The sequence below is a fragment of the Lepisosteus oculatus genome, chromosome 2, assembly GCF_040954835.1.
Source record: "Lepisosteus oculatus isolate fLepOcu1 chromosome 2, fLepOcu1.hap2, whole genome shotgun sequence".
In the NCBI taxonomy this organism is placed as follows: Eukaryota; Metazoa; Chordata; class Actinopteri; order Semionotiformes; family Lepisosteidae; genus Lepisosteus; species Lepisosteus oculatus.
The window spans coordinates 37,820,512-37,844,427 of NC_090697.1; the positions used below are offsets into that span (position 1 = coordinate 37,820,512).

The window sequence follows — 23,916 nt, forward strand, 5'->3', positions numbered from 1 at the left end:
ATTCATAAACAAAGCAGTTCATTTGCTTCTGAAAAAAAAACATGAATGATCTCTTTCATTCAGAGTTTATCATATGATGTGCATTACAAAGGCATACAAATTGTGGACTTTTGCACTCTTTGACTTTTTTCAGCAGCAGTGAAAAACATATTTTACAAAAAACATCAGTGTCCACCATCTATATTTACATTTGATCAAATACATAATGTGAACTTATTTTGTAAGTAAAATGCTTTATGTCCAAGGTTTGGAAATTCTGTTCTGTCCTCCTTATCTTGTTTCTTTTCCTCTGAACCTCTAGAGGACAAAATAGTTATTTGACAGTGCTCTTTTATCTACCCTTGACACCTTTGCTCCATTAAAAACTTGAACCATCTTCTTCTCTAGCCCTGCCCCTTGGTACAATGACCATCTGCGATCCATGGAGGCAGCCTCTCGCAAACTTGAGTGTAGGTGGTGTCTTTCAGGCCTAAATGTACATTATCAGGCTTGGAGAGATTACTTATCTGAATATAAGGTTACTATAGAGTCTGCTAGATCCACCTACTTCTCTCACATCATTGAAAATCACCAAAAGATCTTTTTCTCCACCATCAACAGACTGCTCAAGCCAAACTGCCCCACCACATTACCTGCCTCATCACAACTTTGCAACACATTAGATTTCTTGATTGACAACATTCGGCATCACATTCTCTTCACTACGCATATCATTTCCATACCTCCTCCCTCCTCATCCAACTTCTCTGGTTCCCTTCCCTCCAGCTTCTCTCTTCTTGACTCAGCATCCCTCAATAAACGAGCTACACACATGAAACCCACCACATCTATTTTAGATCCCATTCCCACCACCTTATTTCAGTCCTGTTTCTCTTCTCTCTGTCCCACTGTCCTCAATATTATACATGAATCCATGAGCACCGGCATTGTACCAATGGTCCTCAAAACTGCTGCCATTACCCCCGTGCCAAAAAAGTCTAACATGGCTCTCGACAATCTTAACATTTTTCGCCCCTTTCTTACCCTTTCTTGCTAAAATTCTAGAACGTGCTGTCACACTTCAGTTACATAACCACCTCATGACAAGTAACCTTTTCCAACCCCTCCAATCTGGCTTCCATCAACTTCACAGCACAGAAACTGCCTTGGTCAAAGTCACTAACGATCTTCTAATAGCTTCTGATTCTGGTTCTCTTTCTATATTCATTATTCTTGATCTCAGTACTACTTTTGACACTGTTGACCATAACATCTTACTTTCTGGTCTTGAGACTGTGTTTGGAGTTTCTGACACTGCTCTCAAATGGTTCAAATCTTACCTCACTGATCGCTGTCACTTTGTCTCTCTCAATGGGTACAGGTCTGAAATTGGTCTTGTTAAGTCTGGTGTTCCTCAGGGCTCAATACTGGGCCCCTTGCTCTTCAGCATTTACATGTTTCCACTTGGTCAGCTTTTAAGATCACATGGCCTCAGCTTTCATTTTTACGCTGACAATACTCAAATATACATCCATACCAAACCTGACACTGATGTGGCTGTCTCTATTCTATCTAATTGCATCTCTGACATTAAAATTTGGATGACTCAAAACTTCCTTCATCTTAACTGCGACAAGACCGAAGTCATGCTTATTGGCACCCCCTATCAATTTCATAAAGCCAGTCCTGTAACCCTACCTGTAGATGGTTCCGTACTTGAGCTTCAATCAAAATTGAAAGACCTTGGGGTTATATTCGATTCTGGCTTAACATTCGACTCACATGTGCAGCATACTGTCAAAACATTTTTTTTTCACCTCAGAAATATCGCTAGACTACACCCTATGCTATCACTAACTGTGGCTGAATAGATGTTCAACACAGTAATTCTAATTGACTACTGTAATGCTCTACTCACTGGGGTATCTAAATCTACTCTGAACAAACTGCAGTATGTCCAAAATTCAGCAGCCAGAATCCTGACCAGGTCTAGTGCAGGTGTTCACATTACTCCTATCCTGGAGTCCTTGCACTGGCTTCCGGTCAAATTCCGTGTAAACTTTAAAATCCTCATGCTCACCTATAAGGCTCTGCATGGCTTGGTACCTCAGTACCTGTCTGAACTATTATCGCCCTACTCCCCACCTCGCAACCTTCGCTCTTCTAATTCTGCTCTCCTTACTGTCCCCCAAGCCTGTCTACATTGTATGGGTGACAGGGCCTTCTCCTGTTATGCCCCCAAGCTCCGGAACTCTCTCCCCAAGGATATCAGAGAGTCACCTTCTCTAAACTCCTTCAAATCCAGACTCAAAACCCTCTTCCTCAGAAAAGCCTTTACTTAACTGGTTTCATTCTTCACCCCTCTGCTTTTCTTAGTACCACCATCCATGGTCTCCTCTTTATATTTTAATTGTGTATTCTTCTTATTTATTGTTGTTGTCATCCTGTAAAGCACTTTGAGAAGCCACCTTTAAAGGCGCTATATAAAATAAAGTTTTTTATTATGTTTCTATTTAATTTCAAATGTGCACTTTTCAATAGAAACATTTAAAATTAATTGGGTTTTAAGACACCAGTTTTGCTAGAAATTATGTCTTTACAATTTTAGAATTTATTTTGTGTAAGTGTATATTAAGGAGAACTCCTTTCAATAAACAAAATTGTAAGCAATACAAAATACTGAATATATGCAATAATGTATGAGGTTTTAAATTAATTTTTTGCCTGTTACTGAATTTTTTCAATTGCATCTGAATTGATCGAATATTTATATACAGTATATGGAATTTCTCTTCACGGTCCAGGCATGCTAGTAGGTTAATGACTTCTGGGAAAATTGGCTTCTGGTGTGAGTATGAGAGTATTTGTGTCTGTCATGTACCCTGCAATTGACTGGCATCCTGTCCAGGGTATACCCTGCCTTGTGCCCTCTGTTTACTGGGATAGGCTGTGACAGCCCCAAGTTCATAATGTATTGGATAAACTGATTAGAGAATGGATGGAACATTTTTTTTTAATGGTAAAACATTACACTTCCCATGTTGTTTTGACCATGCTGTTTTAAAACCACTGATGTAAATACCACAATTTAAAATATTTTGTTACTCATTGAATAAAGAGCAAAATTAAATCAATAATCTCCACAGACTGTAAGGAAACTTTCTTGATTTGTTGACTTTTTAAATTTATTTATGCAGTTATGCTGATATGTTCTATAAAACTGTTTTTCACCCCTAAATTAAGCAACTCTCTCCAAAAATCTATTTATTGTACAGCAAAAGTAACTGCTAATGAACTAATGTTTGAAATAGTTCTGTATGTATAGTGTGATACCCCAGGATGCAGGTAGCTGTAGCGGGTATCTTAAAAAAAGTGGGTCTTGGTAATACAGATATACAAAAACAGTCTTAAAATAAAAAAGTGCTCATTTATTTTTCCTCACAATTGCTTAATGAGGAAAACTAAACAAAACCCAGCTCTTATTTGAGCTCTAACTACACTTTTTCAATAACAGTCCCTTCTCTATAAAGTCAAGTAGCTAAACTGGTTACCATCATCAAAATAACCAATAATACTCTAAAGCAAAAATTCTCTTATTCCATATTAAAATGTTCAAAAATATTTTTTCAAAACTCCCACTACATGGGCCGATCTGTTGGTATAGTAATTTGGTTGCTTGCTCACTTGTCTAGGTCCTCTGGTTACAAACACTATAGTGAAATCTACCACACATTCAGAATTCTGGAAACCTCTACTTCCTGGTTTGTGAAATGTCACCTGACCAACTATCTTTGTTTAAGTGGAAACCTGTTCTATTTCAATACTAGCTACCGTGTTAAAATTAACTTTACACACTTACACACGCCTGAAAAAGGCTCCATGGCCGAAACATTGTGTTTTCTTTCTTCTTTTTTTCAGCATGGAATAAACCTATTACTTGTTCCTTTAAAATTAACTTTGACTTAATTGTGTCATAGAACAAATGTAATAATTTCCAGAGATCACATAATATATCTTAAAAAGATACACTGCATTATAACAAAAGATAAACCAATTGCAGTTCTTATGGTAGCCTAATAAATCCCTTTACTCAGGTAAAGGTACAAATTAGTTCAGGTGGGTAGCTGCGTCAGCATGCGTAGGCTGCAAAGGAACAAGTAATAGGTTTATTCCATGCTGAAAAGAGAAGAAAGAAAACACAACATTTCAGCTGTGGAGCCTTCTTCAGGTGTGAGAAAGACAGGGCAGTAAGCAGAGGTAATGTACAGTGACAGGGGGACAAAAGCTGGGAGAGAGGAGGAGCGAGAGGCGGGAGCAGGGGACAGAAGGAGAGGCCAATCAAGAGGTGTGAAATGAAACCTACAATGAATAGAGAGAATTTAGAAGAAAACTAGTCTGTTGTTAAGAGAAGGAGAAGGTGTGATCCTAGCTGCAGGATAATTTTGGTTTCTGTAGTCTTTCTGATGTATGAGTTCGGAAAACCATCTTTGAGAACACAGACAAAGAGATCAGATTGGTCATGGCCGTCAGAGGTGAAATGAGAAACAATGGGCTAGGAGAGATCTTCACAGCCCTAACATGTTCTCTGAAGCAGTCTCCAAGTCTCCTTCCTGTTTCTCCAATGTAGATGGCTGGGTATTTACTGCAAAAGATACAGTAAATAAGGTTGCTGGAGGTACAAGATGTCATCTGGGTGATCCAGAATTGTCCTGAGGGGCCTTGAATGAGTGTGGTGTTAGATGTGTACTTGCAGGTGATACACTGAGCTCTGTTGCAAGAGAAAGTTCCTGGTGTGGATGGTTGCTGAGGGCGGTCAAGGGAGCTGTGAACAAGAAGGTTACGCAGATTTGGTGGTCAGCGATATCCTAATCCCCTGCAACAGATCTCGCTGTATCACCTGCAAGTACACATCTAACACCACATTCATTCAAGGCTCCTCCTCTCTCCCAGCTTTTGTTCTCCCGCTACATTACCTTTGCTTACTGCCCTGTCTTTCTCAAACCTGAAGAAGGCTCCACGGCCGAAACGTTGTGTTTTCTTTCTTCTCTTTTCAGCATGTAATAAACCTACTACTTGTTCCTAGAGGTACAAATGTGCACTTAAATTAAATCAAGTAGTTCAAGTATGTAGCTGCGCCAGCATGCGTAGGCTTCAAATGAACAAGTAAAGGTTTATTCCATGCTGAAAAGAGAAGAAAAGAAATGCAACATTTCTGCTTTGGAAACTTGACACCTGTAGAAGGCCCCACAGCCGAAATGTTGCGTTTCCTTTCATCTCTTTTCAGCATGGAATAAACCTTTAGTTGTTCACTTAAATTAAATGTTTAACATTGTATCAAAGTAACAAAAATATTAATCTATATTACACTATAATTAAAAAAACCTCATAGGAGTGTTGCAAAAAAATAGAAGGTATAATAGAATAAATCATAAAGGTGGCAGTGGGAATCTCTCTTACTGCTGATTGGATGCATTTGATTATTAGATGACATCTGAGTGCTTGCTTACTCATTTGGTGTTTATGAACTGGCATGTATATATAGTATATATTACAGTATACATAACCTCCCAACAGGTTACATACAAGTAAGAAGGGAGTAGAGGGAAGCAGTCAACAAATCCAGGGACACAAAGTTTTTTTAATAGTTTTAAAAAAGACTGGCTTTTGGGAGTCAGATTATTTTTAAAGAGAGTATTTCCGAAAATTCTCAGAAAGAGACTATGTTTTGAAGTCAGTAAGCAGCTTAGCTATTCAGCTGTGATTTAGCTACACTTTTATTCTGTTGTGGGTGTTGTGTTCTGGAGTGTATCCCTGCTCTGTGAATAAAGAACACTGATGTTTTTACCTTAAGGCTGTCTGAATGTATCTGTTTTGCCTAGACACACCTATTTAAAGATAACAAATCACTCTGCACCTAGGTATGCTACAGCTGTTAAATATAATGGTACAAAATACATAGGCTATATAAAGTGTGTCAAAATTGAGCCAGCAACTATAGGCCCTCTTTCTTCAATTACACACAAGGTAATGCAAACAATAGATAGTTCTTAATTAATGGATCATTTGTATGGCAAAAAGATTCTAGGGAACAGTCAACATGGATATAAACATATATGTTTTATATATTTTATATAAAAATATGTTTTAACTAAGCACATTATGTAATATGTATGGTATATTTAGATTTTCAGAAGGCTTTCGATAAATCGCGTATCTAAAGAATTGAATATAATCATGAATAATATAATTATGAATAATGAATATAATCATACCGTTATTAAATTCTTTAGATACGCGATTCCATATTATATTCCCTTTTAATCAAATTCTAAAAGTATGCTTGTTGACTCCAGTATCACGTTAGTTAAAGACTTCGAAGCTTAAAATGTTTAGGGAGAAATGAAATACTGGTGTGTATTTGTTTCTTTAAAGTACCAAGACCAGTTATATACTGTATGTTTATGTTCCAAAATTAATATCGTTTATGGCCTTCACACGCGTTGCAGTATGCTCCTATTCTTTTTACGCTCAGCTACTAAGATTTCCCTTCAGTGGTAAAATTAGATATGAATATTCAATACTTAAACGGGCACAGTTATTAAATATACATATACATAGTGTACACAGTACAGTTTGCATACGGTAATATGTTTATGTTCCTAAATCAATCTCTTTTATGAGCATGTGAAAGGCATGGTGAATCACTGTACTTTGCATGATTGGAAACAAATGCATGATTGCGAAATGCTGTGGTGTTACTTTTACAAAGATGGTCAATGAAAAAAAGAATGTTGACCAGGGCAATACTTTGAGTTTACACTTACAGCTTGTCCAAGGTCATTCATTATTAATACTATTAGTAATATCTTCATTAAAGACTGATGGCCACAGCTCAAACATGAGAGGTTGAGCTTTATTAGCTCCACCTTGCGGAAATTCCGGATACTATTATTTTGCTTGTCGTATTATAGGAGAATTTACGGTAACTAGTGGTATTTACCGGTAACTCGCGGTATTTACGGGTAGCTTGTGGTAGACTGCGTACAGCGTACCGGAAAATAATGCGGTATCGCCCGCGCATTTTGAATGCCTGCATCTGTATCAACAGCCTTAAATATCTTAATAATGGATACTACAGCGGGTAGTATTTATTATTGGACAGTAGTAGTTTCAGTGTTTTGTAGCTTCTTTTATAGTGATCCCCAAAGTTCTGAAGTCAAAGACCATTTTCAAGCAATCCTCAGATAGTTCTCTAACCTTAATGAAACATGCTTTTACTGAATTTCTTCTGTTATGGGATTTTATACACTAGAAAAATAGAAAACCTTTAGAGACTATATATTTCTTGATGATGATGATAATGATAACCAGACAGGTACTGAGGTGCCAATCCATCAAATACTGTATCAAAATCAGCTCTGAATCAATTATCACCTTCAAAGATTTTGACTGAAGCTTAAGTACAGTTTCATCCACAGATAGTGTTACTGCATTGGCATTTGATGGGGGGTGCTGATAAGCATGACTTCAGCCTAGTCACAGTTTAGATGAAGGAAAGTTTGAGTCATCCATGTGTGTATGTCAGAGATGCAGTTAGAGTGAACAAAGTCAGCCACATAAGTGTCAGGTTTGGTATAGATGTAGATATGAGTATCATCAGCATAGAAATTATAATTAAGATGACCAAGTGGGAACATGCTGAAAATTAGGGGGCCCAGTATTGACCCTTAAAGAACACCAAACTTAACAAGTCCGCTAAATAAGCCAAGGGAAACAAAGTGACAGCATTCAGTGAGGTAAGACTTGAGCCATTTAAGAGCAGTATCAGAAATCCCAAACACAAGAAAGTAAGATATCATGGTTAACATTTTTGAAAGCAGCACTGAGATCAAGAAGAATAAGGATAGAGAGAGAACCAGAACCAGAAACTATTAAAAGATCATTAGTGACTTTGACCAGGGCAGTTTCTGTACTGTGAATTCGTAGGAAACCAGAGGTTAAATACTGTAAGTTAATTAAGGAAGTGCTACAGGAATGTACATAGGGCCCACATGAATATATTTATCTGTAAAAAATACACAAATTGATGTTTGTGGTGAATTTGCCCAAGTGGAGTACTGCATAAGCCAGGGAGCACCTATAAACCATTTTTAGATTTTTTTAGCAAGACCCACTTTTTTTATTTTTTATTTGTATATATAATTTATTAATTGCTACTTCACAGTCTCATGACTTGCAAATTATAAAGTAACATAATGTTAAAGCTATTCAAGAATGTGACTACTTTTGCAAGGCACTGTATTTTAAAGTTTTTGTAAGACTGAAACAGACACTAGTTTTTGTGAAATGTACTGTCTCAGCAGTCAGACAACAAAGGAGAAAACACTCCTTCACACCACAATAAAAGGGCCACTGGAGGATGTTTATTTTCCAAGTTAAATAACAAATATAAGTTCTACACATATACACATTTACACATATCTAAATCTTTTCAGTTTTGTATATAAAGGACAATTAGTGTCATAAAAAATGAATGCATAAAACAGAAAGGAGTCTCAGAAATGGGATGGAGTGCATACTGAAGTCTACATAACATCCTGCAATCAGGGAATCAGTTCCCTGCCATTCAAATTTTTTTTTACACAGAAGACTGACATAGCTTTGTGTTTTGAATCTGTTTTTAAGAAAACATTTGTCAGTCTGTCCGTGGGGGGAAGATGGACTGTCTTTCATTGGAAGACTTGCCCTATTCTACTTTGAAAATGAAGAAAGAAGCTGAGAAAAGACTTGTGGAAACGGTTTGTTTAGAAACAATGCAGACACAAAGACTCAGACTTTGTGGAGTGAAATTCAGCACAGCCAGCCAGCCAGCAGAGAGAGACTGTATGCCTGTTTCACAGTGGGTCAGCTGCATTGGTCAGCGGCTTTCCTAACCCTCGCCCTGATCATATCACTCCTGTCCTGCCCCTCACCGCGTACCCTAGCCGGGCGCTCTTCGGCCGCAGCGCCAGGTGAATGTGCAACATTAATGTAGGGGTTTTGGGCTCATATGGGTTTGCGCCTTACACTCTGTAGTACCACTGTGTACATACAGAACGAACATGTTGTGATATTAAGAAATCTAAAAAATGTCAGTATAATGCCAATAATATTTGCTATTTTAGTCTTCCAAAGAAATGTTTATTTGTTAAAAGAAAACTCATGGCGACAGCTAGGCTCGTACCTCCGACCTCAGTCTTATAAGTCAGTCACTTAAGCCATCACGCCACAGAAAGTAACATGTCAAGCAGTGTAACAGCAATACAGATATCAATGGAAAGTCTTATACTACTTTTTGTGCAACAAGACATGATTATAATTATATCGTTATTAATTTATTTTGATCTGCGATTTCATATTATACTCCCTATTAATCAAATTCTAAAAGTATGCTTTTGTTTACTGGGATATCGAGCATATTCGCAGAAAAGGTTAAAACGATACATTTTCACAAAGTATATAAACATACAGTAATATGGTCAGAAGGAGCACGTAAAAACATTTCCGAAATAACCACATGTAAGACTTTGATGCTTAAAATGTTTAGGGAGAAATGGAATACTGGTGAGTATTTTTTCTTTAAACTACCAATACCGGGAATATACAGTTTACATAATATGTTTATGTTCCTAAATTAATATCATTTATGACCTTCGGATGCGTTATGCTCCTATTCTTTATATGCTCAGCTACTACAATTTCCCTTTAGTTGTAAAATTCCATATAAATATTCAATACTAAGCGGATTAAAATGTGCACAGTAAAGAGATTAAATGATCAAATCTTTTCACTACCAACCAATGCACCACGAGTGCCCCTGTCGGTCACTTTGGCCGGCCAATCACTTACCGTGGTACGGCGCTGTGGCTTGTGCGTAGCTGTGTGTGGTACGGGTTTGTACCGCGAACTTTGAATGGCTGCATCCGTATATTATAATTAGAATCAAGAATAACAAAGCGGTATTAAAAATACCACTGAAACTCTAATAATGTGTCTGGTCATTATTAACAGTATTAATTTAATAATAATAATTTCAAGCTTCTCGTATCTTTTTCAGAGTCAATTTTTTCTTTGGTTTTCATAAGCTTCATTTATTAAAATACATTTTTATGAGACAAATGCCATAGAGCCTGTAACCTACAGGTTTAAAGATTGCGATTTGTGAAAAATTTCACAGCTTCTATTCAAACAACATGTAGTACCTGGTTGCATTTTTAGAAACCTTAGTTTGAATAAAGTGGATCCCAGGTGCAAATGACTTCACAATGCGAGAAGGCATTATGCTATATTTTTTATGCATCAGTTGAAGCCTTTTGAACCAGGGTTCACTTTTTTTCTGTCTCTCCCTACTCTCTCTCACCCTCTGCAATTCGGACACAGAATGGTTAAAAATAGGAATAAGTCAAGACAGGCAAAGGGAAGGGGGAGGGGTGAAACTGTTATATGTCCTGGATAAGGCAGTTAGAAAATAGGTTGATTTACACTTATCAAAAATTTTACAATTTTAATGCAATATTTTGAAGATATTATTCATAATAAATGACCTTGGACGGTCTGTAAACTGAAGTTTCATAAAGGGGACATGTTGTGTCTTTTCTTTCCAGCTTGGAATTAACTTTTACCTACTAGTATATTCCATTGCAGCTACTTTATGTAACACAGCTCCGTATTTCTCACAAAGGCTAGGACTGTCAACACCCCGATGTGAAATGTTATGTAGAATAGACAGTTCTGGGGGATGGGAATGAATTTTCAGTAGCATGCACTGTTGTCATTGTTGCTGTTTAACATAAGGCAGCCAGCAAACAAATGTCCTGTTTTTTCTAAACACTAGTTTTTCCATACTGTAGTTTTAAAACAAAAAAAAATGCAAACAGTGCGGTATTGTGTATTTTTAAAGCCACTACAGTATAGTTTGTTGGAAATACATTTATTTGTACTGCATCAAAGCTTAACTCGTTCAGAGCGTCCTACATTACATACTCTGAGCGTTTCATTGTCAATTGCAACAGTATCAACAGCAATGTAATTAAAAGGAACATGTCAAAATGTTTCCAAAATAATCACAAGTGAAAAAGTTGAGGGATTCGATAATAATAGAGAAATCATAACAATAATCAATCCAACTGAAAAAAGGACACTTAAATCAACATGAAAATACTGTATATAAATCAGTCAAAAACACTTTTCATGCACAAAAAACGGGTGGTTCGAGTTTTTGTGTAAGCTGGAAGTTCTTTTTACTTATTAATTAAACATTTTAAACACATTTTAATTTTGTAAATTCAACACACATTCCATACAGAAATATAATAATGTATTCTACAGGTGTTAAACAGATTAGCAGGTTGCTGTAAAAAATAGCGCACCATCCACTAACCGTCCACCACTGCCCAATGATATAACTTTAATATAAACAAGATCTACCACCTTGCAATTAAAAAAAAAAGTATTTTGAATTAATCGAATCCCAGGTGTGAGTTCATAAAGCCAGAATTGCGTACTATCCCTACGTCTGCGAAACACCTGATCATCTACAATAAAGCTTTTAGTGCTGTGTTTGTGTATATTTCAATCGCAGCGAGGGCAGGGTGTGCGGGGAAAGGTTTAGGCTGCAATTGAATTGGTGCTCTATTGTTCACACCTGAAAAAATTTTTTCTCTGAAAGCATTTTCTTCCCTTTTTAGCTGATCTTTTGCTGCCTATTCATGCTTACACAGCTCCCTACGTGAATTCTCGTTCTTGACTGAGAAAGCTTTAGAGAAGTTTACATTTTTATTTTCAACAAATTGTAAATGTGACGTTTACATTGGCGTTTTTATAAATTTTTCACTTAAGCGTACAGAGGAGTGTCAGCAGTCAAGGAGAGCTCCCCCCTTCCCTACTTCAAATTTTGAAGTGTTAACTATCCAGCCATTGCAAGCCACTGCAGCACCCACAAATAATTATTTTTTTCTCCTGATGGTAACTGTAACAAATTGTCATGTTTCACATCCTTGCAAAACAATCATGACGTTCTCATCCAATCAAAGGTTTGATGTTTTTTGCAGGTGTGAAGTAGAGTTAACAGCTTCAGATTTAAAAGTTTATTATCTTTTGTGTTGCATTAACATTGGAATGTTCTTACAAGTGTAAAAAGAGGCAATACACGTCTCCTCTATAACTCTTCAGTTTACAGAGAAATTTCACCCGAGCCACACAACATTGTCCAATAATACTCTTCTTGTGTCTAATTTCTAGTTTAGCAGGATTTTCACGATAAGCACATTGTTTAATGCGGATGACATTGCCCATGTCTATATCCATGTACAACACAGGTTTGAGTAGTGTGTTAATAAAACAGAGCGCCTTCCAATACATATAACTATTGCATGATTTATTTATCCATTTCAGCTAAATGAGGGGAATTAAATCAGACAGAATCACGGAGTGCCAATTGTAAAAATAACTTTTCTTCCCTCCTTTGTTTAACTTAAAGAATTTTGCGAAGAAATCCTTAATTACAATACCATCACTTAATTTATCCAGATACATAAATTCACGCCAGAGCCAACAACAAGCTATAATAGTGGACTATTTTTATATATTTGGTTATGTAAGAAACAGTAATTCTCTTATCAGGGTTTGAACCACCTGGATGCAGCGCACTACATGACAGTCCATTGCCTATTACCACTATAAGCACAATAATTTATATATTTTTTAAAACGAACGTCAATTATTTCCAAATTGTCCCTTTGTGATATTTTACCTGCTTAGTTACATGACTCCATATTAATATTACTATGAAGAGGTATTAAATCAGTACAACTTTTATGAAATTCAAGTATTTTAAACGTTAAATTAAAAAGTGTTTTTTAACTATCTAAACCATTTTTACAGTTTTTAAAGTGGTGCAATGTTTGAGTAAGGCAGGAACACGTCATTGTATCTTATTTTTTAATTAAAAAAAAATAATAATTTGCCCATTGTGTTGTAAGGTTGTTCTCTGATAACTGCAATTGTAAAAAAAATAAGCATTTTCCCCTCCCTTGTTTAACTTAAAGATTTACATTAAGAAATGTTTAAACACAAAACCATCACACAAAATACACACCCCGGAACCAATTTTGCCAGACACAACCTCCCAGAGCAAATGAGGCGCCTGGGCTGTGGTCTCCTTTAGCCCAGCCAGCTGGTTCCCTGTTGAATGATGCAGACAGACCTGGTTCAATCCCAGGCGGTGTACTACTGTATATAGTGCAAGTTTTTTTTTTTTAAATTCCAGGTTATATTGGTGGCTGATTACTGGCTGCTAACATTTGGATTAAGACAAAATATAGATTTTCTCAATTCTGGTGTAAACCTGAAAGAGACCCATAATGTTCACAATAAGCTATAATACTGGACTATTTTCATGCATTTGGCTCTGATCGGGCTTTGAACGACCTGGGTTCAGCTCGCTACATTACTGTGCTCATTGCCATCACAAGGACAATAGATTTTTTTTTTTAAGAAACGAATGTCAAAATGTTTCCAAAACGTCCACTTGTGATACTTTAGCTGCTTAGTTACACAATTCCATATTAATATAACTATCAAGTGATGTTAAATCACCACATTGTATCTTTTTACAATAACAGCAAGTGATGTTCTTACTGCGTATTCTTAGAAAAAGGATAAAACATTATAACTTTTCATGAAGGACAGAATATAAGCTTAATAATGTTAGACCAAGCACATTAAAACTAGAACCCATTTAAGTTACCAAGTTAAAGAGTTTGATGCATAAAATATTTATGCATAATTAAAATATTTATTTATGAAGGTGGAAGGTTGTGTACTTTTGTCCAACAGAGCAGTCTTGCTTTTATAAAATATACCATCTTTAAATATTTAATGATTAACATGCTTTAATACACAGTTTAAAATTATTAAAAATTTAAAGAGTATACAACTTTAATTCTTAATTGTAAAAAGATTGTCCCTCAGGAGTGACCGGGATTCAAAACCGGGTGTTTTCTGGTGAACCCTGTACATGAGACATTAAACTTTATTAGCTCCACCTGCCAGTTTTACAAGGTGCTTCTGTATACTATTATCATATTTCAATTTGCTTGTGGTATGATGCCCCACGTCCACCACGTTTTGATGCAGCGTACTCTGCGCTGGATCTGTATTTAATATTATATTTAGTACATTTATTATATTTAGCATTGTCCTCTCTGTGTTCACAAACACATGTGAAATCGTGTCTCTGAATGCTGATTCAGAAACTACAAACATGTTCAACACAGAAACATTTCTGAAACATACATTGACATTAGTATGTGTTTGCCGTGTTTTAAACAGCCTCTTACCTACAATGCAGATGTAGAATGCAGCTACAAAATCTGCTTCCTTTGATAGTTTTGAGGCAAAAGGATCACCACTTAGAAGATAATGAGGAACATAACCATTATGTGATGTTCCATTGTCCGTCTGTGCCATGCTTATGTTTAAACCACTTCCTATAGGGGGAAAAAACAGAAATTATATTCACATCCCAGAAAAGAGATTTTAGTTTTTAACTTTCAGAAGAACTTGACACCCAAAGAAGGCTCCACAGCTGAAACATTGTGTTTCCTTTCTTCTCTTTTCAGCATGGAATAAACCTTTACTTGTTTCTTTGCAGCCTACGTATGCTGACGCTACCTACCTGAACTAAACATTAAAAAGCCCTCACAAGTACATTAGTTGTTCAGAATATCTGCACAGAAAGAAAGATGATGTTGCCTTAATACAGTAATAATACAGAAGGAGAGATGCTTTGGATATATTTCACCATAACTTCCTACCCTTTGTTTTAGGTGTAGGTGAAACAAGTTAAACAAGAAATATTTTCTTTCTGTGTATGTCCCAGTACATTTTGGGATCCTGACTTTTGAGACTCCTCAGCAATGAAAGTTTTGTGAATATTCTATTTTAAAGTACATGTGTAAATTGCTCACCAGATTTGAATAAATTCTGTATTCCTTTCATTGTACAATAAATTACATAGCTCTGCTATTCCATGGTGATAACAAATGTAAACAGTTCCGCGGAGGACTGATTATACTTGGCCTGCAAGCAAAGTCATTGTCTGTCTACTGCAACCTGGTGTTTCTGAAGTAGTGTAACAGGCATTGACAAAACAGTCAAATAGATGATTTTTCCATAATGAGGTTTTGTTATTGGCAATGTATTTAGATGTGGTACACTAGTTTATGGTCTGTCATTAAAGGATTGTGTATGTGTGTAATATCACATCATGAAATGTATCCATGAACTTGTTTTTATTATTCATAATTATAACCTCCCTTATTCAATTCCTCACACATATCTCAAATATGTTACAATATTTGGATTTAAAATGACAATTTAACTACTAATAATGGAATTTTAGAGGATTCAGGAAACCTTATATGGATCAGACAGGTATATGATCATAAATATATAAATGTGATATTGGAAAAAATCAAATGCTCCTCAGTACATACAGTGGTGTGAAAAAGTGTTTGTCCCCTTCCTGATTTCTTATTTTTTTGCATGTTTGTCACACTGAAATGTTTCAGATCATCAAACAAATTGAAATATTAGACAAAGATAACACAAGTAAACACAAAATGCAGTTTGGAAAGCTGAGTTCAATTTCTCTAGCCACACCCAGGCCTGATTACTGCCACACCTGTTCTCAATCAAGAAATCACTTAAATAGGACCTGCCTGACAAAGTGAAGTAGACCAAAAGATCCTCAAAAGCTAGACATCATGCTGCGATCCAAACAAATTCAGGAACAAATGAGAAACAGAGTAATTGAGATTCATCAGTCTGGAAAAGGTTATAAAGCCATTTCTAAAGCTTTTGGACTCCAGCGAACCACAGTGAGAGCTATTATCCACAAATGGCGAAAACATAGAACAGTGGTGAACCTTCCCAGGAGTGGCCGGCTGACCAAAATTACCCCAAGAGCGCAGCAACGACTCATCCAAGAGGTCACAAAAAAACCCACAGCATCATCCAAAGAACTGCAGGCTTCACTTTCCTCAGTTAAGGTCAGTGTTCATGACTCCACCATAAGAAAGAGACTGGGCAAAAATGGCCTGCATGGCAGAGTTCCAAGACAAAAAACCACTGCTGAGCAAAAAGAACATAAAGGCTCGTCTCAGTTTTGCCAGAAAACATCTTGATGATCCCCAAGACTTTTGGGAAAATACTCTGTGGACTGACGAGACAAAAGTTGAACTTTTTGGAAGGTGTGTGTCCCATTACATCTGGCGTAAAAATAACACAGCATTTCAGAAAAGGAACATCATACCGACAGTAAAATATGGTGGTGGTAGTGTGATGGTCTTGGGCTGTTTTGCTGCCTTAGGACCTGGAAGACTTGCTGTGGTAAATGGAACCATGAATTATGCTGTCTACCAAAAAATCCTGAAGGAGAATGTCCAGCCATCTGTTCGTGACCTCAAGCTGAAGCGCACTTGGGTTCTGCAGCAGGAAAATGATCCAAAACACACCAGCAAGTCCACCTCTGAATGGCTTAAGAAAAACAAAATGAAGACTTTGGAGTGGCCTAGTCAAAGTCCTGACCTTAATCCGATTGAGATGTTGTGGCATGACCTTAAAAAAGCGGTTAAGGCTCGAAAACCCTCCAATGTGGCTGAATTACAACAATTCTGAGTGGGCCATTACAACAAAGATGAGTGGGCCAAAATTCCTCCACAGCGCTGTAAAAGACTCATTGCCATTTATCGCAGATGCTTGATTGCAGTTGTTGCTGCTAAGGGTGCCCAACCAGTTATTAGGTTTAGGGGGCAATCACTTTTTCACACAGGGCCATGTAGGTTTGGATTTTTTTTTCCCTTAATAATAAAAACCTTCATTTAAAAACTGCATTTTGTGTTTACTTGTGTTATCTTTGTCTAATATTTCAATTTGTTTGATGATCTGAAACATTTCAATGTGACAAACATGCAAAAAAATAAGAAATCAGGAAGGGGGCAAACACTTTCACACCACTGTATATATGACCAATATTAGTGGAAAAAAATATCTCTCTTATGGTAATGAATTGTATTAGCGATCATGGAATATGTACAGTGCATAATATGTGGCAGTCTAAAGGTTTTCGAACTGAGGACAATTAAGGGGCAAGTTTAGGTAGCCTAGATTTACCAAGTGCAAAGTAGAATTGATAATAGGCTGTCATATAGTAAATGTAACTATCTGCAAGATTGTGGAAGCTTTATTATTCCTGAAGTACATTTTGATAATAGTTTTTGGAGGTGGAAGACCAACTTTGCTTATTTAGAACCGATCACAATTGCTATAACATAAACTGCCTCAGTCCAAAATATTTGAAAACCCATTTTACTTTCATTTTTAATGTGGATATCTCTAAACTAAGATGATCTATTATTGTATTAATGCAAAGGGCAAATACAAGAAAGATCAATATCTACCTATATTGCTTTAAAAACATAAATGTGATTTTAAACCTCACAGTCTGTTTATGTTATCTATAACAAATGGCTATAAATCAGATAATGTGTTAAATTAAATGAAATTCTGGTAAATTGTATCCCAATATTCAAACCACTTACACATTTTGTATTTTTTTTTCAAATGGTGATTCAACTTTTATTTTACATAATCATTACTACATTTATTATTAATATTAATAAAGTACACATATTATTTTTATATTTATTAGAGAGAAAGTCTTTTTTACCCCCAAGAGGCAATTTCTTAGAGAAAGTGCAGCTTGTGCATTGGCCAGGATACGAACCTGGGCCTCATGCACGGTAGGTGAGAATTCTCCTACTGAACAGCCAATGTGTCACAATGATTGGATGACTGAATTTGTGGGTTACTGGAAAAAGTAGTTTCTAACTTGTTTAGTGCCATGAGCTACATTAAAAACTACAAGCGCTGTTAAGGGGTGGATTTATTTGATCGGAAGTTTAATTTTCCATCACACTGCAAATAAATAGTATACATAACACTTAAACATTATATATAAAAAGCAAATAATTAAAATTACTGATGTAACAATTGTTTGCAAAAGCTGTAAAACCAAACAAACCAAAAGTGTTTCCAAAATAAAGCAAAATGAAAAAAAACGCTGAATGAAAACATTGCTAAGTAATACATCAGCATATTATAAATAAAAAAAAAAACATTTTGTCATAATTATTGTAGCATTGTGCTGAAAGTATGGTTTCTGCTGCATAAAGAGAATCTCTCCAGCTCACAGAACCTTTACAGAACTGGGAAAGTTTGCGCTTGGCCATTCTGGATTAATAAACAGACTTTATTATTTTCTTTAACTTGCCTATTTTTATTAATTTCAGTACCATTTACTTAAAAACAATATCATCAGAGAGCACTATGGATATAGACACTGTAGACAGTACTCCAAAACATACAGCAATGGATAAACTGGGTGAAAAAGCTAGCAGAATTTGCTTTAAATCCATTAGAGATGGTTTGGGACTAGCCTAAAGACTACATTTGAAAGACAGTGAAACCGACCGCAGGTCATCACAGCAATGTGCAAGATCTGGGACAAAGAGCTGACCTTACAAATGTGCAATAATTAACATATTCTTCCTAATACTCTTACAACACTGGGGAGGCATTTCGGAAAGTAAGTCCATAAATGTTTAACATTTATGTTGGACATTTTTTTATTGATGCTGCTTCGGTTTTATTTTATTCAAACCACTGATGTTTAAAAAACTGTTATTTGTGAAGATTTTTTCACATATGTTATTTTAATCATATCTATTACCCAATTGCAATTTTAGTAACCTTAGCTTTTTGTTTATGCACAATTATGCATAGGCTAAAATGTGGTGTAACTGCTGTGTACATTAGTTCATACTGCGAGGATTATTCTTCAATAGTTATTTATTAAAATACCTGCATATGACCATATAAAACAGAATACCACAAACTCAAAATAGGTTATTATGCATAGTCTGATTATAGGATTCAACCTTCCTTTGATTAAAATAAACCCTTCATATACTGCAGAATAGATTCAGCTACAATACAACTTACAGTACGTACAGTAACCAACAAATTTATTCAAGCCACTACTCAAAACTTAATTTAATCTGGCCTATTTTTTACATAATTATCTATATATGCATATTTCTAATGATCAAAATCTAAAATTAAATTATGTTTTCCACTTACTATTTATACACAATTTGTAATAAAAAACACCAATTCTCATTATTGTACTCATTGCCCAAAGTTGATTACTTAAAGTTGATTACCAACTGTGTGGAGTGGTGTAATTTTAACCATCTCCAGCTTAACACCAGCAAGACCAAAGAAATGATCTTCAACTTTTGAAGGAATAAGTCTCCGCTGAACCCTGTTTCCATCCAGGGTGAGGACATAGAGGACATACATTCCTACAAGTACTTAGGGGTACACCTGGATGATAAGACGGAGTTGTCTGGTAACACTGACAAGAAAGGTCAGAGCCAATTTTATTTTCTTAGGAGACTCAGGTCCTTTGGTGTGTGTGGAACACTGCTACACATTTTTTATAAATCAGTGGTGGCAGCGGCCATCTTCTACGCTGTTGTGTGCTGGGGCAGCAGCATCATGACAAAAGATGCAAATAGGCTCAATAAACTTATCAAGAAGGCTGGCACTGTGTTGGGGATGAGCCTTGACCCCCTGGAGGTGGTGGCTGAGAGGAGAATGCTGACCAAGCTCACAGCCATCATGAGCAACACCTCTCATCCGCTTCATGGGACTGTTACTGGGCAGCGGAGCACTTTTAGCAACAGACTGCTCCAGCTACGGTGTTCAAGGGAACGTTTCCGCAGGTCTTTCCTCCCGGCGGCTGTCAGGGTGTATAACACTGCCCTAGGCTAGGACTGTTAGCCCTTCATTTGCTCGTCTATGGACAGCATGTTTGCTCCATTGTACTTTTTAGACAATCAGTCTGTATAAACCCTTGCACATTTTGCGCATATTTTATTGTTTTTACAGTGACTATGATCATCACATTTTGCACACACCTATGTATTTATTTTTTATGTATTTATTTTTATTTATTTTGTATTTTGTTTTATAACTATTCTGATGTCTGTTTTGCTTGTCTTGGGCTGGACTGCTGTAACACATCAATTTCTCTATGGGATTAATAAAGTATTATCTATCTATCGTATTTACATTTTCACCAATACGGTATGTATACAGTATGATCGGTGCAGGAAAGCACTAATGTGTAAATAAACATTTAATATCGTACTGATTTGTCTGACAACCACACACAACTTCAGTATATTAAGGATTCACCTAGCACTACAAATTGCATCAGATTATTTGAAAAAAATTAAAAAGGCGATGCCGTGCTCGAGTCTGTGACACTGCACTATCCTATAGCAGTACCTTGCTTATTCTGGATGACTGCATCTTTACTTAGTTCGCTCAGAGTTGGTGGGAAAAGTATATGTACTGGAGGAACATATATGTCTTCTCATGTGATTTGGTCTGTATAGGTCCCAATTCACAGTCTCATCCTTGCCCTTCAGCACTCAAAAAGAGGCAGACATTTGAAACCTCCGAATCCAAGCTGGACAACTGTTCCATTTCAGTTAAAAGGAGCTCTAGGAGAGAAAATACTAGAGCTCCCTCACACCAGTCCCTTGACTACAAACATGGTAGAGCCTCTCAGTTTGCCTGTTAGTAAAGTGCCTGTGTTTGGAGATTTCATAGTTATATGTGAAAACTGTGTCACTGACAGCTTCTGTAAAATAATTTGCAAGTACCAGAGTTTTTGACACAGAGGTCAAGTATCATATATGAACTGTCATGCAAAAAAGTTTAGACTCTCATTGTAACTAATCACACTAATGTTTGCCTATGTTACATCACTAAAGATGAACTATATCACTCTATATCTTGATAACACATGTGGGTTTTCCTCTCTGAACAGCTGGCTGACGACCTGTACTTCAGAAAAAAATAACTTTATTAACAATTGGGGCTGTTGTAAAAAGGGCTATTTTTATAGGCTGCACCTGAATACCTGACTAATAAGAGCACCAATGGGCCACAGCAACATAGTCGAACACTGAAGTCTTTGGAGCGAAACATAAAAATAGAAACCACTAGAAAATAATCCCATTAAAATGACACTAACTATTCAGGTTGAATAAGGGTTCTGATCTGCAAGTCTTTTTGTATCCTGAATTTTATTCAATTAAGAAGCAACCTTTTCTAACCCATTGTATGAACACACATATTACTATTCATGATATTGTAGCATATTTACCTCTGTTATTTTCCTTAGCTGTGTAGGACTGCATCCACAATAATGAACTGCCTCTCAGCTGCCCCTGCACAGTGCTTGCCCTGTTGCCAAAAAAGGAGACTTTTTTAAGAACTAGAGCCCTGTAAGTATTCCTTGTTCAGATTATTAGATCTTGTCCAAGGTTTTGGCTATCTGACTATTGTTCATTCCAATTAGCCCTACTCTATACCGCAGTATATACTGTTTTTCTCATACGTGATCTTATTACTGCTTCTAAGATTTTTAGATAGCAAGTTTTTCCCTTGATCAAGAGAAGGCTTTTGACTGAGTTGATCATACCTATTTATTTAATGATTTTAGGGCTTTTGGGTTTGGCCCCAGTTTTGTGGGAAAAATTCAGTTGCTCTACAGTGTTGTGTTAAGCTCTCCCGTTTCCATCCAGAGGGGTATCCGACAAGGGTCCTCTCTTTCTGGAATGTTGTACGGCCTCTCCATTGAACCCTTTTTGGAATAATTATGATGATGGATCCTTTCCCAATGTTTCTTCTCAATCAGTTAAAGTGGTGGCTTATGCAGATGACATAGCTATGTTTGTCTGCAATAGCCAGGACATTGCAGTCTTAAATCACTGACAGGAATTCTTTGAGAAGGTGTCCCCTGCTAAAGTGAACTGGGGTACTGCCTTTCTCCTAGGGATTGGGAGGGGACTAGACCTCCAGATTTACAGGGGGAAATTCAATGGAGTAAAGAGGGTTTTCTCATTTATCAGTGTTCCTAGGAGCAGATGATGCGGCAATAGAGAACTAGGAGGGTGTAACTCAGAGGTGTCCTCACTTTTGTAGCTAAAGATCTACTTTTGCATTTGGCAAGTCAACAAGATCTACTGATCGGTAATTTTTTCATTCAAATGATAATGCCCTGAAATATTCCAATATATAACATTACAAATAGTTAGGTTATAAATTCCTATAAGCAAGTGTATGTAGTTACTGAATGTATTATTTTTGTGCTATAATAATTATAGTCTATATGAGGCAAAATTTTAATAATTCATTGCACACTTGCTGATAAATAGATGGGGGCCCCTCTTATTCTGATGATTTGCATTGAATGGGGTCAGCCAGTTTAGCATAATCAGGACAGTAGCCACTGGTAGCAAGCCTCAGGCAAGTTTCCAAGTGGTCATCAGACAGAGTTGACTGGTATTTGGTTTTAATGACCTTCATGTTGGAAAATGCTGATTCGCATAAGTAACTCAATCCAAAAAATGCTGTTAAGTAAGCTGTGCATTTTTGCATGTTTGGATACTTTTCCCGGGGATGTAAGTTCCAAAACTACCCAGCAGTAGCGCTGGCCTTCATTTGAATGTCTGATTGGAGTGATAAAATTTCATCCTCGAGCGCTGATGAATCAAGGTGAAACAATGAGGCGATTTTGGCAGCGAGTGCAGCTCAATCAGCTCAAGTACTGCAAAATCTTGGAAGCGTTTGAAGACATGTTGAATTTGCACTGCGTAGCACGCAGTGTCAAACTGTGCAGTTTCTTTTACCTGTTTTTACAGCTCGAATACTGTGTTTGGAAAGTTTACTAGGTCATGACGTTGTGGCTTTGAAGCCAGCAATTCTAATTTTCGTTTGAATGTGTAAACAGTGGTGATCATATTGATCACATTCTTGTCTTTACCTTACAGGTCTAAATTAAGTTTATTGTGTATAGTGTCAATCAGGTTTATTTCGCTTGTTTCAGACAGAAAAGGGTGGGAATAAGTATAAAGCCAGTGTCAGCCCACTAGAATTTACCTTACACTTGAATTAAAACGACCATATATATTTTAAGATTGTGAGGCGATCAACCAAGAGCTGTTTTGCGATCAACCAATCGATCGCGATCGACGTAATGGGCATCCATGGTGTAACGCATAAGGGCAAACTGCAGAACTGGAAATGGTTGTTATCAAAAGTGTTGTACGGAGGCAAGATTCTGAAAAGTCAATCTTTTTTCCTCAATGCTGTTGACTGATGTGTTTCGGTCCTCTACCAGCTATGGTGACAGGGTATTCAAATGCTGCTGATACACTTTTTTGGGATGGGTTGTACCGCATGAAGCAGTGTGTACTGTTCTTGCTTCTTAAGGAAAGTGGGCAAGGCCTCATTGACATTAGCAGGTTCTGAAGGATGGCAGCTTTCCGACTCAAGTGGCCACAGATTTTGTTGTACTCTCCCGGTCCTTTGCTCTGGAGAGATCTCACCTTTTCTTTCTTTTAGAAAGTAGGGGGACAGTGGTTTGACAGACAGCTGATATTGATGAATGTCAATCAGCTGCCTTTATCTTGCATGTCCAGTTTTTATCAAAGTATTTCACTCATATGGCACACATACTGGCTTCTAGGAGCTTTTAATCCACAACTTTGCTCTGAACTGTTCACTGATACTCCTATTTTTATAATAATAATAATAATAATAATAATAATAATAATAATAATAATAATTGCTTACACTTAAATAGCGCTTTTCTGGACACTCCACTCAAAGCGCTTTACAGGTATAGCATTTTTACTGCTATTTTAAAGGTATAGGGTGTCACAAAAACTGGTCATCTGCTTGAAGCAGACAGAA

At 36.7% G+C, this 23,916-nt stretch overlaps 1 protein-coding gene across 3 annotated transcripts in view; it reads right to left on the reverse strand.

Annotated features, from left to right (window-relative positions):
• Positions 1 to 23,916, reverse strand: part of opn5 (opsin 5) — a 65,861-nt gene that overhangs the window by 38,023 nt on the left and 3,922 nt on the right. The window contains exons 2-3 of one of the 3 annotated variants that reach the window (XM_015349763.2): positions 21,323 to 21,402; positions 14,358 to 14,507 (exon numbers count right to left, since the gene is read on the reverse strand). The exons of 1 other annotated variant lie outside the window; for it this stretch is intronic. In XM_015349763.2, coding sequence (XP_015205249.1) covers positions 14,358 to 14,507; positions 21,323 to 21,356 — 184 coding nt within the window. In that variant the 5' untranslated portion in view covers positions 21,357 to 21,402. The remainder of the gene's footprint in view (positions 1 to 14,357; positions 14,508 to 21,322; positions 21,403 to 23,916) is intronic. One more of the 3 variants, XM_006626015.3, reaches the window with a different exon arrangement.